At 46.5% G+C, this 19,496-nt stretch overlaps 4 protein-coding genes; 2 read left to right on the top strand and 2 right to left on the bottom strand.

Annotated features, from left to right (window-relative positions):
• On the top strand, positions 1-2,895 carry GSTUM_00002940001 (uncharacterized protein). XM_002836503.2 has 8 exons: positions 1-63; positions 121-514; positions 567-1,225; positions 1,361-1,397; positions 1,486-1,556; positions 1,698-2,104; positions 2,158-2,237; positions 2,295-2,895. The coding sequence occupies exons 3-8, from the start codon at positions 947-949 to the stop codon at positions 2,528-2,530; spliced, it is 1,110 nt and encodes a 369-aa protein (XP_002836549.1). The 5' UTR covers positions 1-63; positions 121-514; positions 567-946; the 3' UTR covers positions 2,531-2,895.
• Positions 2,896-4,306: 1,411 nt separating this feature from the next.
• On the bottom strand, positions 4,307-5,500 carry GSTUM_00002939001 (uncharacterized protein). XM_002836502.2 is given in 2 exon segments: positions 4,307-5,223; positions 5,232-5,500. 1 exon segment carries the CDS (start codon positions 5,209-5,211, stop codon positions 4,762-4,764), a length of 450 nt encoding a protein of 149 aa, XP_002836548.1. The 5' UTR covers positions 5,212-5,223; positions 5,232-5,500; the 3' UTR covers positions 4,307-4,761.
• Positions 5,501-6,779: 1,279 nt separating this feature from the next.
• GSTUM_00002938001 (uncharacterized protein) lies at positions 6,780-8,222 on the bottom strand (the record flags this gene model as incomplete). XM_002836501.2 has 1 exon in its annotated part: positions 6,780-8,222. The coding sequence occupies one exon, from the start codon at positions 8,220-8,222 to the stop codon at positions 8,004-8,006; it is 219 nt and encodes a 72-aa protein (XP_002836547.1). The 3' UTR covers positions 6,780-8,003.
• A 995-nt stretch (positions 8,223-9,217) lies between these two features.
• GSTUM_00002937001 (uncharacterized protein) lies at positions 9,218-10,067 on the top strand (the record flags this gene model as incomplete). Its single annotated transcript, XM_002836500.1, has 2 exons — positions 9,218-9,465; positions 9,539-10,067. The coding sequence occupies 2 exons, from the start codon at positions 9,218-9,220 to the stop codon at positions 10,065-10,067; spliced, it is 777 nt and encodes a 258-aa protein (XP_002836546.1).
• Positions 10,068-19,496: the final 9,429 nt, after the last annotated feature.

The raw sequence follows: 19,496 nt of genomic DNA, 5'->3' as shown, positions 1-19,496 counted from the left end.
CGCAGCGGCTCATAGATAATTGCCACTTCCATCATAATGCGTCTCTCATCCTGTCAAGGCTAGGTCAGTTATCGACATCGTACGGTATCAGCTTACGCAGACTAAAGTCCAGCATCATAGTCATGGAGTGGGACCGGTACTGTACAAGCACCAGCTCCGCGATAATACCAGTGCGGTGCAATATTGTACGGTGGTGTTCTGATACCGGTATGGAGTTCACAGTTATGCCGGGAAACGAAGCTACCCGAGTGAACGAGGAGCAAACACAAAAGCACCTTTGCCTTCCCGTCTACTTATTATACTCTACGTACTCAACCGAGCAGAGACACCATACATGTGCGGTGGTGCGGGCACCTTCATAGTCTAACATCGATTTTTTCTTGAGATCGGAGCAGGTTTAAATCTAGCCGCTGGTTTCCTTTGACTTATTTGACCTAGGCTAGCGAAATGGAAGGGGAAACTGATTGGTAGCCCTACGGCGGGGTTTTTGTTTCATTTTTTCTTTCATGGATAAGTTGGTGTGGTTGTCTAGATCGCTGGGGTAAAAGAGGCTAAATTGGTTCTAGGTCGTCTTACCTGCATGCATCTTTGACTCCGCCATTTGAGATCATGGCATGTGAGTTTTTTAATTGCTATGGGGTCATTGATCCTTCGCATGGTGGGGCTCAGCTCGGTGTTCCCCTTTCTCTTAAACGGTTTATAAAGTATATCGATCGTTTTACTTTTGAACGTCACTGGGAACGAGCGGGTGGAAGTTTGCTTTTTGTTTAGTATTCTGCTGCGCAGTATCTACAACTACTACTGCTACAACTGCTACTACTGCTACTACTGCTACAACAATAGCAGCAACAGCAGCAACAGCAGCAACAACACAACTACTACCGCGATAGCTACTGTGCTAAGGTGCAGTTACAACTTCACCAAGTGATAATTTATTTGTTGCAGAATGGGGGTCATTACGCGACTTGTCGAACCCACGAACATCCCTGGTCACGCGGTACGGACGCCCATAGATAACTTCTATCTTCTTTTCGCACCAGCAGACTTTACCCATCCCGCTGCGCTCGACCCGGAGTATATTCCGGATACGAGGGGTTCACTATTGAAAGGGTTCGTTCTCGCCTCATTGGCAATTGCGACCGTCGCAGTTGGACTGAGGATTTATTCCCGATTGCGGATACTGAAGAAGCTAGGATGGGATGATTGGGCAATTATTCCAGCTCTGGTAAGTGAACAGGAAAAGCAAGTTTATCACTTATGGCGTATCATCTTTTCTCCTTGAAGCTTTCTTGCTTTCTTGCTCGCGATTGGGAAAGAATTTGTTTCTTACTGATGAATGTTGGATTTTTGGGGGGCGCAGATAACATATATGGCATATACTGGGTTGATCATATGGGGTACGTCAGTAGGGAATTATGACGCCCGCAATTGAATTCTGTACATGAAGCGCGAGGCTAATTCTGGACGTTGTTCTGGGCAAAATAGGGACTGAAAGCGCTGGTTTAGCGGAGCATCTATATGATCTTACTGCCAGGCAGATTCTCAATTGGTTCAAAGTCAGTATATTCGCATTTATGATTCTGTCCTCTCCTGCATTCACCTTCATCACATCCCCCCTCCAGACCTATATACATACCCCGAACCAAAGACATAGGCGGTAGAAAAAGATGTTGATATACAGCCATCGACGACAACAGGTCCAATACCTCATCGTAGTGGTCGCACCAATAACCTTCCTACTAATTCGCTTCTCGATTCTCCTCTTCCTACATAGGCTCGCCGGAAATGGCGAGCCCGGCACCCAAATTGCTATCAAAATCCTGCACGTGCTTAATTTCCTCTGGTACCCTGCCAGCGTCCTGCCCCCCGTACTGATGTGCGCCCCGAGGGAAATGCGGATGTGGGACCTCATGGCGATCATTAGAGCACAGTGCCTCCAGCCAAAAGTTGCCGACACCATGCAGATCAATTCTACAACTATGGTTGTGCTCAGCGCTACATTTGATATAGCGTGCTTGCTGGTACCCGTGCGCCTAGTATGGAAGTTGAGGATGTCGGCGAGGAAGAAGGCGGTGGTTTCTAGCCTATTTGGGGTAGGGATATTGTGGGTTCTACTTCTTCTGGTGTTGGATATGAGCGAGTTGCTGATCGGAGTAGGGCTTGTGTGTGTGGAATTCTGAGAGCGTATTTCATGGCAAGGTTGCTAGAGAAGAATGGGACAAGTTTCGATTCTACTTGTATTACTCCCCTTTCATGTTCTCGCTCTACGCATATACCGACATTCTCATGGTTAGGGAATATGGTGAACCCTCTGATTTGCGCGCAAATGGAAGCCTGCCTCGGTATCATCACTGCCTGCGGACCCTCTCTGAAGATGCTTTATAAACAAATCCACGGCACTCTAGAATCATCAATTGGCAAGCGGTCAACCACCGGGGAGTTTAGTATAATCGGAGCCAAAAGATGGTCGAATAGATCAGAGCAGAGGACAGAGTTTAGTGAGAGAGTTATGAGCAGCCTGCCGCCATGAAATTTCGATCTCGAGCATTCTTTACGCCTTTTTCTCACGCCCCAAACGGAGAACCACGCCGGCAGAACCTGATACCCCGGCCGCAACGGAAGAAAGAGCCAACGAAAATACACGATTGGCAGGAATTTTTCAACCGTCTCTGTTAGTCTATTCTCATAGACAACTAGGGGGATTTCAATTACTGGAATTTTCCACAAGTCTCCCGTCCTTAGCAGATTTTCACAGAAGGAGACATCCCAGCCTCCATGGCTCTCCAAACACGGGGTTTTCCTATCTCAATTTCATACCTATGACCTCGGACCACGGCGCTATGGCGTTGAATAACTTGGGCGGTATATGGGGAGTGAATAAATAAGAATCAAAAAATACTCCTAGATCACAACCAAAAACCTTAGCTACAAGCAGAGTACAGCATGATACTTGCTTGGCATTGTAGCATCCGTGTAACAAATCTGGTGAAACAATGGCAAGGCAACAGGAACCAGTCTTCCCGTAACTAACTCATCCTGCAACCAGTTGTTCGCCACACGCACATACACACTGCCGTATTGTACAACTCAATCCTGCCGTTAACGCCTTAACCACGTAGATAATCCAAGTGGCCCCCCTCCTCCTCCTCCTGCTGGCAGCAACCTAAGCATAAGATACGGCTGCCTACCTAAGGCAAGCAAATTCACTATAAACGCATTATCAAAGAGCTTGAAATTTCGCAAGAACCCCCGGTACATTAGTTTACCGCAAGGGTAATGTAATAGGTGCTCTGAGTAATGTACTGTATGCGCCAAGATATACAATGCTTTACCAAGCGCTGCTGCGCCGTACCGTCCAGGAGGCACTGTACGGGACGGAGATTTTGCTGGAAAGGGGAATGGAATTTCCGCTAGTTCCCCTGGCCTTAGGTCCTTATATACTTGTAGAGCAACAATAGTCCTGTCAGATTAACGTATGATGCCCGGTCTGAAGAAGGGCGCTCATAAGTTGTCACTCGGATGCGGTCTATGGATGCCCCGGTGGTCGGAACGAAGTGGAGGGGGCAAGTAATCCTTCTCTTCCCCCCTATTTATCGGTAGAGAGGGACAAAGTCCTATGCCTTGACAATAATTAACTTATTATAGTGCCCTGGGGAAAAAAAAGACGTGATTTTCACTGTTTCTCCTTAAGCACCCGCTGCCCGTTCCCAATGACCGTCGACCTGCCGTACCAGCATGGTACTTGAGTACCGTTGTTTACCCGACCACTGCATGCGTTATGGTTCATTGAGAGCAACCAAAACCCACTTTCGAGCGAAATGATTTTCCGCCCCACCGTAACCTATGATACTCGGAATCGGTCGTTTGATGATTTATTGTCCAGATTGAGATTGATCCACCGATTTCGTCACCGCTTCTAGGTCGTCGCGAGAGGGGACATACCTGTCCGTCGGCGATTGGGGACGATTGTTTTTTGGGGGGGAAGAAATAGTGGGTGGGTGGGGAACCGGTTGTTATTGCATTACGCTTGCTTTGACTTCTGCGACGGAATTGTTATGATACTGTCTCGTTTGAAGACACGCTCCCGGGTGTTACTTTGGTATCATAGTCTGGCCTTTTTTTTTATATATATTTTTATATATATATTTTATTTTCACCTCCGCGCGTGTTGGTATAAGCTTCGTTGGGATTCGGTTTGGGAGCAGGTGGGTGCCTCTCTCCCCTTCTGCGGGTATTCTCATGATGGATAGGTGGGTAGCTAGCTTTCACATGTCACAGTAAATTTATGAATGGTTTGAGAGGAGAATCACAATGCAGGATGGCAACATGTTGGTTGAGCAACGGTGCAGTGCATACAATATTATGCAGTGTCTGCCTCGGCCCCTTGATTTCAAAAAGCACGAACGCTGGCTAGTGTGGAAGGCTCTCTCCCTCTGAAATTGAAAGCCAACTCCTGCATTTCCATCCATCCCTCAACACTTTTTTTTTTGACTTCACCAACCATACTTGAACAACGACATCCAGAACCACATCGCCACCAAGCGGTACTCATGAGACGAGTGAAGCCAGGATGAATTAATCTTGTGCATTACTCCGTCAAGTCCCGACCGAGATGTTCCACCCTAAGCCTCAAAAACAAAGAACCAACAAATCAATCAAACCCCAAACTACCTCCTAAAACGTCTGCGCAAAATCCAGGATACACTATCCAGTCGTCGTCCCCTCCCCCCAGAGCCTACCAACAAAGGGAGCTCACACGACTCATGGAAACCCGCACACACTCGCTGCTACCGGTCTCCAGGTCACGTTCACACGTCCGAGCGGGACTGCCTGCCCACCCGTCAGGGTGTCCAGAGCGGTCCGCGACAGGACAAACGTACCGGGGGCCGCCACGTCCACACCGACGATGTTGAGGACCTTGGGAGCGGCGGGCGCAGGAGGCGTGTACGTCAACTCGTAACAGGCACCACAATTCGGTGAGTTCCATCCCGGGATGGTGCCCGATCCCCCCAGGTTGGGGAAGCCGGGAACGCTTCCTAGGGTATGGTAGCCCTTCGTGTAGAGCCCGTTCGCACCATCGCTGCAGGCTACCGAGAGCGTCGAGAGGCTGGCGCTGTCGTAGGTGGTGTCGTATTTGGCCACACCCGCGCTTTGTGCTAGGGTGAGGGTTAGGGTGGAAGCGAGGAGGAGGATCGTCTTTAGGAATTGCATTTTTTCTTCTTTCTTTAAACTTTTCGTGGTTTCCCTATTGGAGTGATATGGTGTAGGCCGTGCGGCGGGTACTTTGTTTTTCGAGCTGAAAAAAGAAAACGAGTGATCTTGGTGATGATACAATAGCGAGAGAGAATCGACAAAACTCAGACGCCGGATGATGGCTGTGGAATTTCGTGGATGATGCTAACAGTTTATATATCTCTCTCTTCTCAACAGAAGCTGCTCCCTCCTCCCCATCTCCAGGGATCTGGAGATATTACTCAGGTTCACCTCCGGGCCTCGAAGTATCTGATCACACTTGCAAGAAAAACCATAGGTCTGGACAGAAGCAAGAGTATTTTACGAGTACAAAGGAATCACCAGACCATCTGTCGATCACCGCTCCCTTCAGATGACTGCTTGCGTACCAGCACCTCGTATCTCCTAGCCGCTCTTCCGCTCTATACCGCTCACTCAGATTATGAGATATCCCAGACCTCGACGATAGCGAGAATATGCTGCGCAATACAGGAAAGATTCACGCATCTCGTTTTCTCTGGACCTCACATCTGTGTAACGGACGACAACGCTTGCACTATACGGGAGGACGTTTTGTTACTATTTATTGCGGCTGTGATTACTACCGTTATTCAACACCAGATTTGGGTATTGGTTCCCTATGAGATGAGGGGCTGTCACGACGTAATGCCTTTTTTACTTTCGCTTTCCCCGGAATTGAGCGGAACTTGGGGATCAATGACTGGTGGTGAGAAGTTCGTAAATAAGGGTTTGATCCGTCGGGAACAATCAAGTGCAGTTATTACTTGCAAGTTGGCTGATAAAGTGCAATAAGGATGGAGTGGGGAGAGAGGGAGAAAGGGAAGGATGAAGAGAGGAAGCGAAGAAGGCCAAACGAAAAAGAAACCTGATATGTGCACACGTGGACTTGTTCACAATTTATACCTTATGCCAATCGGAGTCACAAGGAGGCATTGTCATCAGCATTGGCTAGGGATCCGGAAATATGGGGAAGTCACGTTTTCTCTCTCTTCAGAACCCGTCTTTGCCGGGCGTGGTTCGTAATAGAATTTTCTTTCAACTTCAAAGCTTCATCATCACTCGAGACTACAACACGGTAGACTACCGGTAGTCTATCTCGACTCAACTGTTGCCATTCATTTTCTCCGCACATCTTAATTTACTTACAAGTATACTCGAGCACTCGAGTAATGCAAAGGTCAAGTTGGGCCGACTAATAAGCCAATCGGCTTGATAATCACTCCGACCTTCTTTGATAGACTCTCGGGCCGCTTTATGACCTGTCTGAATGATCGGCAATTGGGAGAACCCCATCCATGGCTTACGTTATCACCAAAAGTGTCGGGGGCAGAGAAATACCGTAACTTAACTTCAACTTACTCGAGTATCATGCAAAACTTAATACCTAATTTACTGTACGAGTAGATTTACAGCAGAAACTAAAACCTGAAGTTTCTCCGGGTAACTCGTTTTTCTGTCCCCTTGTAACTTGTATAGTATGGTAGGCCTCCTCATGCAATAGGGACTCAAAGAGATATGTACATGTTGGAGTATGATACTATTTTTATATAAACCCCATAGGAATGCTTAAGAACTTCAAGGTAACAAGACATTTTGTGACGGTATGATTCGTGCCATCCAAAACTTGCACGAGTGATTGGCATTTTAAAAAAAAAAAAGATTATACAGGCGCCAGGCAAGATGTTTTCGTATGATACAAGACGGGGGTGGTTAACCAGCAAATTATCCAGTTCTTGCCTGGCACTTGTACAACTCCACTAAGTTAAAATATTGATTCAAAAAGAAAACTCTAGATTATCAGAAATACTAGGGAGAATAATGTAGAGGTTTTTTTTTTTTTTTTTTTTTGAAGTGATTAAAGGTCGTAATGGCGAGATATAATCGACTGAAAAGTTCCAGCCTGGTGCACGTTTCGGGTGGCACGAACCATACATTCCATATCAAAAAAGGCAGAAACCGAGCAAGACCCTATCACCTGGAAGGGGGCGAGAGGGGACGAGCGGGTTCTCCATGTGCAATGCTAAGTAATGCTAGTGCCAAAATTCATGTCAGTTGCCACAAAATATTAGGCGTTCCCGCGCTCCCTATGGCCATTGTCGTGATATCTCGATTTATTTCTGGTTTTTTTGGGGGAACATACCGCTGCAGGAAACCTGTTACCGTCGCCCATAGCCAGTACAAGCAAAGACAGCAGGAGTATCATACTAAAGAAAGGCAGGCGGGTAGGCAGGAAGAAGCGACCACGGCCCATAAAACCGCTCTCTGCCATCTGGTGTGCGCGCTCTCAGGCCCGGAAGAAATGCTCAGAATGGAGAAACGTATAGAGCGTAGGAATTGAGAATCAATAGAAGCAAATCCCGTGCATCCGCATCACCGCTTTTCCTTCCCTTTTTTTTTCCTTCCCTTTAACACGGACCCGGTGAAGGAGAAAAAAGGTGTGCTTACCGCAACCTCGGCCTCAGCCACTTATTTCCCCTACCCCCTCGCTCCTTGAAACCGGGCAGACGCAGGGCCCAGGAATAACAAGGGAAAGCTTCAGATGCTCAACCTCAAATCCCGGTTTACCATTGTCCTATTCACATTCGAACACTGTCAATATTCCCTTCACTTCTCGTAGCTTCTCGGGGTCCTGGGGGGTTTGGGTAGGGTATTAAGAAGAAGAAAAATGAAAGACTGGAGATGAAGAAAATGGGCGCGGAGGCGGGGTTATATTGCTAGACAGATAACGGGTCTTGGCAAGGGTTAGGTGTTTAAAAAGTGATCTCCGAGGTGACAATAACGCCGCATATTATTCGACCAAGCCTTTTTTTAGCCCAACCAGGATGGGACCGTGCAGAGCGGTTCCTGGACAAGGACTCCAAAGACGTCCACTCTATGATACCACAACAACTCACTTGTAAAGGACTTCCAACATCGGGGATTGAGAAATTTTCGAACAGCTGTTTAGGAGGGGGGGGGAGAAAAAGCATTCTGATAATATTATTATCATTATAACGGCAATTGTCCTAAAACCACAATGCATTAACCAGGAGGTATTTTTTTATACGGGGAGTGAGTGCCAGAGCACTTTCTGGAGCATAGAACCACCGAATCACCGAATTGAGACCATCATACTGTATCGATCACCCCTCTGCACGGACTAATACTGGGATGACATCTTGAAAAAATCCCTTTGCAAAGTGACTGATTCCACGCATGATGGTTCCAGGTTGGTGCCACAAATATTCCCACCGGATCATCATCGGCGTTTTTCTCTTTCACTACACTAGCGTTCAAATAGCCATGGAGAAATCCGACAAATATCATCGTGGTGGGAGTTCCTATTTGTCCTCGATTGGCGATTGGATGGTGAAAATTGCGGCACACGACACTTCTTTTTCTAGTGTCTTTTTCCTTCCCTTTTTTATTACTTTTTTTTTTTATTACTTTTTTTCTGCCCTTACTTTTCTGTTTTTACTTTTTCTAACCCCAGTTCAGCCCTTTCGTTAATCTGCAGATTAAAAAATCACCACCCCCTTGAAAAGCATCTACATACTTTTATATCCAGCGGGTCACATAGGCACTTTTTCCCCAAGTCATGGAAGCTACTTCTGTCCGGAGCCATAGCATTGGCGACATCTGATGCGTCTCTCTATGGTGACATGTGCCAATTGAAATTCTCGCAGATGAAACCGGTTTTTCGGGACCTCGTCTTAGGATCGACAAAACTCACTCACGGGAGTACCCCCCCGAGCTTAGACGCGACTGCGTGCGCTGCGCTTCTCGCGTCTATTCTGGCGATTCTAACAGCTCATTGATTACTCAGCGCCAGTCTCAATTTTCTCTTACTTGAAAGGTTTTTTAGTATATATGTATGGTGCTTGGTTATCCCCTTTTGTCCCTCTCCAATGTTCCACTTCCCGATTTCTTACCATACCTGTGCAACCCTCGGTTTCCTACCTTGATATACCTTCTTGCTAAGGATATGGACGAACAATGGCTCTCTCATTGCCTCGACGAGAACATGACGCATTCGGCACCTGACAGAAGGGTTTACGTCTCGGAAAACTATATCATTAAGAAGCGACTGTCCCGCGACGAAAACGGTCACAGTGGCTATGTGCCCATATATTCCGCCGTCAGGCAACGGGACGAGAATGAGATTCTGGCCTTGAAGCTCGTACAGGAGCACACCTCTGTGCCCGTTCCAAAAGTGATCCATTCTGGAAATGGGTACGTCCATGTCGGGAGTTGGGAGATAGCCTTGGTGAGGTCAATCGCTAACATAAAACTGCCGCCTTTCTAGATTCACCGTTTTTGAGCGATTCTCGGGGGTGACTGTGGACGACAAAGAAACCTGGGAAAAGGTTACCCCAAAGCAACGAGAAGCAATAAAGCTTCAGGTACAGGGCTACATCCAAGATCTCGTCAAAATCCCTCACCCAAGCTCTGGAATCCGAAGCCTCGTGCCGGAAGGGATACTCTTCCACAATCAATTGCCCTACCCTGGCCCGTTCCAGTCCACGCAAGATTTCCTGAAAGCTTACGACCGAGAAGATGTCTTTCACGAATATCTCATCAAGCAGATAGACCCGCATAGCATTCCAGTGTTTTCGCATTTCGACTGGTCTCTCGCAAACATCGTCTTGTCCCCAAACATGGACGTTGTCATAGGAGTGATCGATTGGGAGCGCGCGTGCTTCTTTCCGGAAGCCGGGCGGTGCGTTCACAGGATGTGCCACAAGCTGTCTGGTTGGGAGACGTTGTTTGACGGCATGGAGTTTCCAAAAGACGTAAGTGGGGGCGGAGATGGCCGAGAGGGCACGGCCGAGTGATGGATAAAGCAACGGGATCTATTGATGTTCGCAGGCAGGGCTTGGGAGGATTGCCCCTTCTGTCATACCTTTTTTTTTTTTTTTTTTTTTTTCCCTTGGTAAAACCTCTTCTTTTCCTCCAATCGTTTTAGGGAATTAAGCTGGACTTAAAAGCAAGGGAAAATTTTTTGGGGAGGGGTGGGAGCGGGGTGGAAAGCACATTTTTTAGGCTAGGATAGAACGATTTTTACGGGTTACCGTAATGGGTGAAACGCCCAGCAATCAACCTCATCGCAATTGTCTGGATGAGCTTCTTTCTTTGCCGGTGACATCTGTGCGTTGACAGATTTTAGCCTCTCACGTATTAGAAGGGAAAGACCACGAGTAGGTACTCATATGTACATGCAATACCGTATCATACCTGGTCCCACAAAGCACTTGTATATTATTGAAACATCGCGGTCGCTCCATTACATAAAACGAATACCCTTCATTCGAGCTTTTTTCTTTTTTTTTTTTTTTTTCTTTCCCGAGGTCCGGGATTGGCATTGGTTGCGTTCTCCGAGGAATTAGACTTTAGCCAAAAGTCGCAAGGTAAAAAGGGGTGGAGAAGAAAGGGGATAAAAAAAAAAGGAAAGAATCTTTGCCTTGAACAATCCTTAACAATTGAACAACAAGCGAGTGATATCTTGAGTATCCCATCTTTCCCCAAAGCTACTCCTTGCGTAAGCATTTGTCCTCCCCCTCCCTTCTATTATTATTATTATTATTATTTTTTGCGCAAATGAAATTTTGCCTTTCTCACGTGGTCCATGTATGATGGCGTTGCGTTCCAACAGGTAGGAAAAAACAACGTGCACGACCTACCGTGGCCTGTATGATGGAAGAAACGTGACATGGTCGGCCGGTCAACTTACGAGTATTGTATAGACAGCAACAATAAACATGTCGGTCGGATTCTCAATAACCCTTGTCTTCCCCCGGGAGACAGTGTTCCGGGAATCAATGGGAGAAAGGGCCCGTAAGGGCGAATGGGTTGGGAGCGTTAGGTCGGGTGAGGCTTCAGCGGGGGGGGGGGTCAAACGGGGTATAATTGCTCAGGTGTAGGTATGATAGTTGTGTGCGCCCCCCATTTACTCTGACAAAAAAAGACCCTTCGGTGTAGATGTTAGTTGGTTAGGTTTGTTCACAAATCATCACTCGGTTTGGCTGGCGCGAGGAGGAGGGTCACGTAAATACCTAAAGTATGCTTCGCCCATCCATCATGTGATGGATGTCACCGGGCTATGATACAATATACGCGGGCGGTGAGGAAATTAAGAGTGCGCGCCATGACCACAAAACCCCACGTTTTGTGGTTTTTTCTTTCTTTTTTTCTTTCCTGCTCTCGGTGCGTGAAAACGTCCACCCCAGCCTTGCGCAAAAACACAACCCCGTTGTGTGTGTGTGTCCCACACGAGCCACTTGCTGGCTGGCTGGCTGGTCTTCTTCCCCCCGGTGGAGGTCTACATGACGAATTATTTCTTTGCTTTGCTTGTGTGAGGCCTTGGGGAGGGAGAAAGGAATAATAATACCGGAAAAAGATGCTTTGGAACTTTCTGCTTATTTCCGGTCTTTACGTCATATGCGAGGCACTTTCTTTTTATTACAATTTTACAATACCCCGCAGAGAGCAATCCCCTCCTCTCTTTCTCTCTCTTCTCTCTCTGGCTTTTCGCTGGGAAGGGCTGACTAATGGGAACCTTTTAATTAAGGTTTGAAACACACCAATTCGTCCCCTCCCCTTGAAAAAAACACTCAACACCCCTTCTTCACTCGCTTGCTTGAGAGGGTCCGATATTTATGGTATGGGTTAGGGTGTGTCCTATCAGAATTGAGGGCTTGCTGTGTGTGACGCAAGCGATCAAACTGGGCAGATCCCCCACGTTTTGTACCTCATCCCGTTCGCAAATCCCCGGCTGATGGGTAACTATAACTATGGAGACGTGTTGTGCTATGATAATAACGGCTAGGTGGCTACGGGTACCCAAGCCGCCCAATACAGGCACTGGCGAGAGAGAGAGAGAGAGAACGAGAGAGAGCGTGAGATCGAACACGGCTCACAATGTCGGGGAATTGGGGATAGAGGTGCAGGAGTGGTGGAAGTTTACTCCCTATACAGTAAAGTGTCCTGCTGGGGAAGAGGGATATCTCAAGGCTTTGGTTCGAAAATACCCAATCAAAATGATCTTATCTTGATCGAAGGAAAGTGAGGTCATAGCTTGGGGGGGGGGGTGGTATTGCTTGGTTTGGATTGGCAGAACTGCTTAGTTATGGATGGTTGCTGGCGCATTTGAGTCCAGATGGATATGTCGCCCTCTACACTACACTATACAGTATAGTACGGCACTCGCACTAGAGAAATGGGGAAACTACCGCTGTGTACTGTACCAACCGGGTGCACCGAGTAGAGATACAACAGACCTTGGGAAAGCGTGATTTATTCTTGAAGTGCTCCGAACCGACAATACAACAGAGGTAATTCGAAGTCTAAACTTGCACGAACCACTCCACCGGAATGTTGGGAAAACTTGGCCATATCAAAGGGGCGGTGAGTGGGATTCAATCAACTCTGTGGGCTTCAGTAGGTCTGAGGCCAAGAAGACGCTCAGAGTCACAAGCCCCCCTAATATACATAGATTGAACCTGAGAGAGAGAGGGAGGGAGGGAGGGAGAGAGCCCATTACAAGGCCCCGTTAGTTACTGTATTCAATCCAATTTATTATTATCCCGGTACCACCGAACCGGTAAACTACAAAAGTTGGTTGGCACCCTGCGGTAAAAAAAAAAAAAGACCGGAAACTGGGGTAATAGACACTCAAAACCGATTGGCTCGACCCACCCAACGCTCCAATCAGAATCCCCTATCCCATTTTCCGCTCTTTATTTACCTCAGGCTGTACAAGTACTATATGTTATTACAAGTTAGTTAGACTTTTTTGGGGAAATGGAAAGGTAAAGTCGTGTGCAACGGGAACAAGACCGCAAAACCTGGACTGCCCGCCTGGCTCGCTCGCTCCCTCTCGTTCCGGTCATGGGTTAGGTGGATCATATTCTATGTTTTTTTCATTCCTGTGCCGTCTAGAGAAATACCCACTTGGTCGAGTACCGTGATACGTTCTAGTTGATGAATTCTAGTTAACTTACCAAGTAAGTATTGTAGGGTTTTTTTTCCTTCTGATATTTTGAAGAGCATCTTTTCTTTTCTTCTTCGTTCCTCGGTAATTATCATAGTTGGAGAGGCTTCTTCCCCCCTTCACTTGTCTAACTAACAAACGCTCGTTTTTACCATGTCAATTGCTTTCTAACCGGGAGTCGGCAATTGACCATTTACAAGTACAGTTGAGCAGAGTACATTACCCTCCAAACCTATTAGTGGTTCTTTATGTGGCTCTTAGCACAAAACCCCCTGTCTAATCTCTTTTTTTTTTTTCTAGACCGGTACTCCATGCCCTGCTAAGGATGGGTCAGTGACTTGGTCAATTTGGAAGGGAAGGAAAAAAAGCAATTTCCCCCAATTGGGACATATCCGAGTGAAAGATTGTGTACTGTAACTTAGTTGTTGGAATATCTATTTCACTGTACTTCGTGGTTGGGATAAGTTAGAGCATTAACACAGTTCCAACTCACCCCTTTGCTATTGTTCCTCATTCCGCAGGAATGTTTGGTAGATATATCGATACATGTTCCTCATCTCGACAGTGTATGCTGCAGTAGAGAGAAAGTGCCGCTGGAGCCGGTTTTAATCAGGCGGGACCCCCCAGGTTATTCGTGAGAGGTGAGCTGGAAAACAGTCGACCAGCACTGGTTAACCTATACAGAACATGACGGCCGTGTGTGACGGACAGGAGCGGAATTGATCACAATGCTATGTCCTCTTACACCTCGACCTTCGATAAAGCACCGGGAGAAATCATCGTCCCCCACTATCGTACTTACTACAGGTCACGCGCACAGGTATCATGAGAACAGTCAAGAAGCACCAAATTTGGCATGAGCATCACAGATATGCGCAGACAATTAGCTGCATAAATTATTTTCTTGAATCCCTTTATGTTTTCCCATACTTCTTCTGGCCTGTCACGATACCTGTAAGTGGGTAGGTAGGTAGGTAGGAACGGTTTGATATGATACGATAGTCACAATCAACACGCAGGTCTTCCAATGGGTTGGTCGGCATCACAAGTGGACTTGACCCGAAACCCAACAAAAAAAATTTTCGAACCCCCTTTTTCAAAATCCCAAACCCAACAAAAACCTTGATTCCCCCCCCCCCCTCCCCCTCTCCCCGAACACCCCAAACCCAACGGAATTTTGGCTACCATAGAGGGGACCCGACGCCAAGGGGATCTTGGACCCGGGGTATATGATGGCTCGATGGGTCAGGCCGAGGGGAGAACGCATCATATCATGTGGGTAGGTAAGGTCAAGAGGGTGTGTCCCAGTGACGGTGGGAAAAGAAAAGAAAAATTTGTAATATTGGCTCCGACCTATTATGCCGCGCCACCTACGAGTGAATGAGATGCTGAGTACAGTGTTATACTGTGGAGATCTGGACCGCCCTGGAGCCAGGAAGGAATGGGAGAGAAACTTTATGGATGTCCGTGGTGGGAATACTTTGCTTCGATGGTGAGGAGGAGAAACGATGATGGAGGAGGAGGAATCGATTTTGCTGATGTTACGTGGGTGAGCTTGGAAGTATCGTGCTGAGGGTTTTGCTATTTTGGAATCTATATGTTCCGGTATTTGGGGGAAATACATAACGAGTGATAGATTAAGGTATCGTAGTAATAGTGCTTTTGGCGGAGGGGGGGGGGAGGGTCATAGTCTGGCGTAAATTGGGGTCCCCAATGTTCTAAACAGAGGTGATCGTGAGTCGTGGATTATTGTGTTGTATCGTGGTATGATGCCCTTTTGTTATAAACTTATTAATGTATGTATCATACTGTACTCGTACTGTATCATACCAGTGCTCGTTGGGCTTTTAGCCGTATATCCGTGATCCTGACTGAACGCTCTCCAATTCTATCATGCACTGTCGAGCCTACCTTTTTTTCTTCTTCTTTCACCGCTGGCTTAAACAGCCGTGATTGTTCCTTCTTCGCATGAGAGACCCTCCCCCCCCATCGCCAGCTACAGCCAGCCATCAATCAATACTTTACAACTTCTCTTCCCTCCAGAGGACGCATCTACTCTTATGACGGATTCAACATTAAATTTTAATAATAGTAATTATAACATCCCCACTCTAAACCCCCTAATGGGAAAAAAGGCCAAGATCCACCTGCCAGCAGAGTAAGTAAGTACCGGCACGCATTCCCACGATAGCTTCACATGAAACACTTAGCTGGCGCCATGGTTAGGGTGTTCAAGAACCGACAAGGCCCCCCCGCGCAATCAACAGGAGCCCATGAGTTCAATTCTTCCCCCCTTCCCCCTCATCACGATGAGGAATGATTGAACGATCCTCCACATGAGGAGGGAAGGAAAGGGGAGGAAAGAAGAAGAAAAAACAACTACAACAACGACAGCAAATCTTTCACGGTGGGGATTGGGGGATATGCCTTGGGGGTCGGGGAGAAAGGTCGGCGATCGGCGGGGTAGCAGAAAAGAAAAGAAAAAAAAGAAAGAGGGCCTGTCTGACACGTGCCAATAAAAATTTATCGTATGGTTAACAAGAAACTGAAAATAGTATACTGTGTCTGAGAGGGGGGGATATATTGCGGAGCCTTGGGGGGTAAATTTATTCATGTTCACTGGTCATGGTGGTGAAAAGTCGGAAAATTCTGGGAAATGTCCTAGGCCATACAAATTCGGGAGGGGTAAATGGAGTAAAACTTGGTTTACTGTGTCTTGTGCAAAAAGCCTTATTGATATTGGGACTGCTAAAACCTGGTTTACTTTATATGTTTGTCATTCAGTGACGATAATGGGATGAACAATATTTGGGAAAAGCCGGGACCTAATTCTTTTTATTTATTTTTTCAACTCGAAAGCCTAATAATTTCTGGCAGAAATAATATCAGCAATAGAAAATATAATAATAATATATTATTATTAGTGGGAAATAAGATATTATAATATTACTGGTATCATACGATAATCGTGGGCGCTCCGAACACCCACCAAAAAGAAAAAGAAAAAGGAAAAGAAAACTCCCTGGCGAGAAAGATATTGGATAAAAGGCACTTTTATACCTCAAAAGTGCTGAACCGTACAGGGCCCAGAACGAGAACCAAAAGGAACCCAAAACTGATATCATACTTCTGGGATAGAAATGGGGCATGGTGTTCTTCAAAAACCCTACATTGCGTGTTCTGGGTTTTAGCTGGTATAGTTAGATTCTGTCAGGTTTGGGGAGGGGACTGTTCCGTTGGAATTTTTTCTTTTTCTTTTCTTTTCTGCGGGGACGAGCATCTTGGAAATGTATATAAGGGACCCCTCATCCCTCTTGTTTCTACTCAGGGAATGCACGATACATGTTGCGCCCCGTCACACACGGAACGAAGACGAGCCACGAGCGACGATACCGTGCGAGTGGGCAGGCGGGAGTAATCCAGAGGACCCTCCTATCTTCACAAAACCGACGTTGATCGATTTCTATTGTTCTCTTCTCTCTAGTTCTCTCCTTTTGTTCTTTGCTTTTTGCGAACCTCTGCGGACATCCTCCTACCTTTACATCTTCCCCCCCGGACCCGATATTGTTCTTTCAACACGATGCCCGCTGAAACAGGAACAGGGGATAATAGTGGGATGCCCGTGTTGGTGGAATTCCAGCAATAGATATTTTTAACTGCTTAAGGTCTATGCGGATAGTTCAGTAAATACCCGCTGTGGGTCGGAAGGTTCATTTACCAGGTTTATTTCCGTACTATAAGCTATTGTGATATATCGCCTCCAGAAGATACTGCTTTTAATACAGGATATCGTACTTTAGAAGCCCCCTCGCGGTTCTATCGAGTCGGTTGGTCTGGTCCATGGGGTCCGCGGAGAAGGGATTCGATACAAATTAGCAGCTATCATAACCCTAACCCGTTCGATTGAAGCTCCGCCGGATCATGCCCGATCACCAGGGTGGTTTACTGATGCAAATGCTCCCAAAGCAAAGCAGGGTATATCTTTTCCTGGCCAAGGCCTAGAGGTTGCGCAGGTGGATGTGCAGCGTGGTCGTCGGAGCAGTTGGGGGTGAAGGGAAAGGGGACAGGAAATGTTTGGAACTCATTTCTTCGTCTGGAAATATTTACTTGGATGATAGGCCAAACAATTGCTCAACATCACTTGAGACCTTTTTTGAGCTCTCTACGGACGGTAACTCTACCAAACGAACCATCCTGTACTTCCTGTCGCTGGTTCGGGGGGGCATCATGTCAACGTTCTGTAAAACAAGAAATGAAGAATCATTATGCCAACCTTTTTATTTGAAAACAAGCAACTGCGAAATATAATTTTGAACGTTACACAGACTCGCTGGTATCACACGAGAGTGACCGAATTAGTTCGTGAGAGTGGCCATTCACCACCAAACTGCCCTCGCCGTTGAGCGTTTTGTAAGCTCACTGCATTTTCTCGGAAGTCAGGCGTGAATACTCGTGCTGTAGTTTCCCGTTGCTACCAGTGGCAAAAAAGACAAGATCTGCTCAATACTGTAATGGTTTCGGTGAAGCTCGGGCTTCTACCAGAAGTTGTCCAGGGATTTTGCTACCTAACGGGCCCAGGGTTGGCTCGGTGTTTGAGGTTCGGAGGGAGCGAGGGGGATAACTGGGACATAATCTCTCCCCGATTATCATATAGACTGACCTTTTTGACTCCCACTCTCACCACACCGCATCACGCAATTAGTGAAAAGATGCCCATGATATCAACAGCCCAGACACTAAACACGGACCAGTAATCCCTATCACAAGAAATCACTCGTGTTATTATCCTAGGCAATAGCCTTATAGTTCCCGCACTCGTGACTGTAGGCTTGAAAGCCGGATATACAATTCACCGAACGGGGGTTGTGTGTGATAAACGGAAAGTGATCTGGTATGATACTTGCCCCCCCAGGCACCAATATCTTGGGTCTCAGTCTGTGGTGTTGCATCCAAACCCTGAGAGAACAGGGGGTTTTCGGTGGCGGGGCTGAGAACACCGACTTGAGTTCCATTCCCGTAGTATCCATGTCCGGGCACAGTGGAATGAGTTTCGGTTTTTCTCTTCATGGATAGTGCAGGTATTCAAGGGGTCTTACGGGGAAGGGGGGTCATGGGAAGCAGCGTGGTGTGAGACATAGTGCGGATGTATTCAGTACTCTCAGTCTTCACCTTACCATACATACCCCACCGCGAAAACCGGGCGAGCGACGAACAGGGGTAAGTTATTACAACAAGTGATTTTTCGTTACCCTACTTTGAAGATCCCATTCACTCCCTTCCAGACCAAATATCATGATACCTGCCCGTCACCAGCCAGTTTTCGTTCCTTCGTGGGCACGCCGAAAGACTATCATATCTAGTTGCTTTTTCGATGTTCTTTTTTTTGCATCGAAATTTACTCGATGCGTGCGAGCTTGGAAGGGACAACTGAAATACGATTCATACTCCCATTAATTAGTTTTCCTTCGCATGACGTATCTCGTTCCCGGAATAAGACGGGTATGTTGTTCGTTTCGGGCCGGTTTGGAATCTTTGTCTATATAATTCTTTGAAATACGTACTTTAAGTCACCGATATTCACCTTCTTCGACATTCGACTCGGCGAGCTGGAACGACGCATTTCGACAAGAGGTGGGATATTGTACCGGGTAGAGCTTGTGGTGTTACGAGTTGGTGCCATGTGTGTGGCCAGGAAGGGAAATGATAAATGGACTCCGGGAGGTACGGTACTGATATCATACTCGTAGGGGAAAAAACAAAGTGTCATGCTCGTACCAATTCTCTGCTTTAACAGTTAGCGGTGTGTTTTGAGGGTTCAGCATTTCCCCTGTATGATATCACAGGTTTCTGAAGTACAAAAAATAGATATATTGTGATACTGTAAAACTTGGTTTAGCTCCTAAATGTTTTTGTTTTCCTCTTCGGACAACTATTTGTCTAGTTACCTCTTGAAGAAAAAAAATTATTATGGAGAATGAACATGCCATTATAATTCATTTAATTAATTGATATCAAAGGATCTAAAGTGGTATATTAAGTTATCCGGTATTCTATGGTATGATATTAAGATTGAAGAACTCAGTAGTTGACAGTTCAAGTTAGTACTACTCTAGTAGACAAAAGTTCTTCCATATATATTAGAAGCTTAACAGAACAGAGAACCTTAAGGATGCGAAATGGAATTAAGAACAAGCTCCAAAAACTTGCTGTCATATACCAATGACGCTCGCTGCAGTTGGTAGAGCACAGTGCACGGGCAGGATAAGTATTTGTT

This window comes from Tuber melanosporum (assembly GCF_000151645.1).
Source record: "Tuber melanosporum whole genome shotgun sequence assembly, scaffold_149, strain Mel28".
Taxonomy (NCBI): domain Eukaryota; kingdom Fungi; phylum Ascomycota; class Pezizomycetes; order Pezizales; family Tuberaceae; genus Tuber; species Tuber melanosporum.
The sequence above is the reverse complement of the archived record's forward strand: the minus strand, read 5'-3'. Positions and strand labels throughout refer to the sequence as shown.

Bases quoted from the DNA above. Each gene is read 5' to 3' on its own strand.
- GSTUM_00002940001 (XM_002836503.2), top strand. From the start codon at position 947: ATGGGGGTCATTACGCGACTTGTCGAACCCACGAACATCCCTGGTCAC. The intron at 1,557-1,697 runs GTCAGTATATTC...CGACGACAACAG, and splicing joins AGATTCTCAATTGGTTCAAA to GTCCAATACCTCATCGTAGT. The intron at 2,105-2,157 runs GTGGGTTCTACT...TGATCGGAGTAG, and splicing joins CTATTTGGGGTAGGGATATT to GGCTTGTGTGTGTGGAATTC.
- GSTUM_00002939001 (XM_002836502.2), bottom strand. From the start codon at position 5,211: ATGCAATTCCTAAAGACGATCCTCCTCCTCGCTTCCACCCTAACCCTC.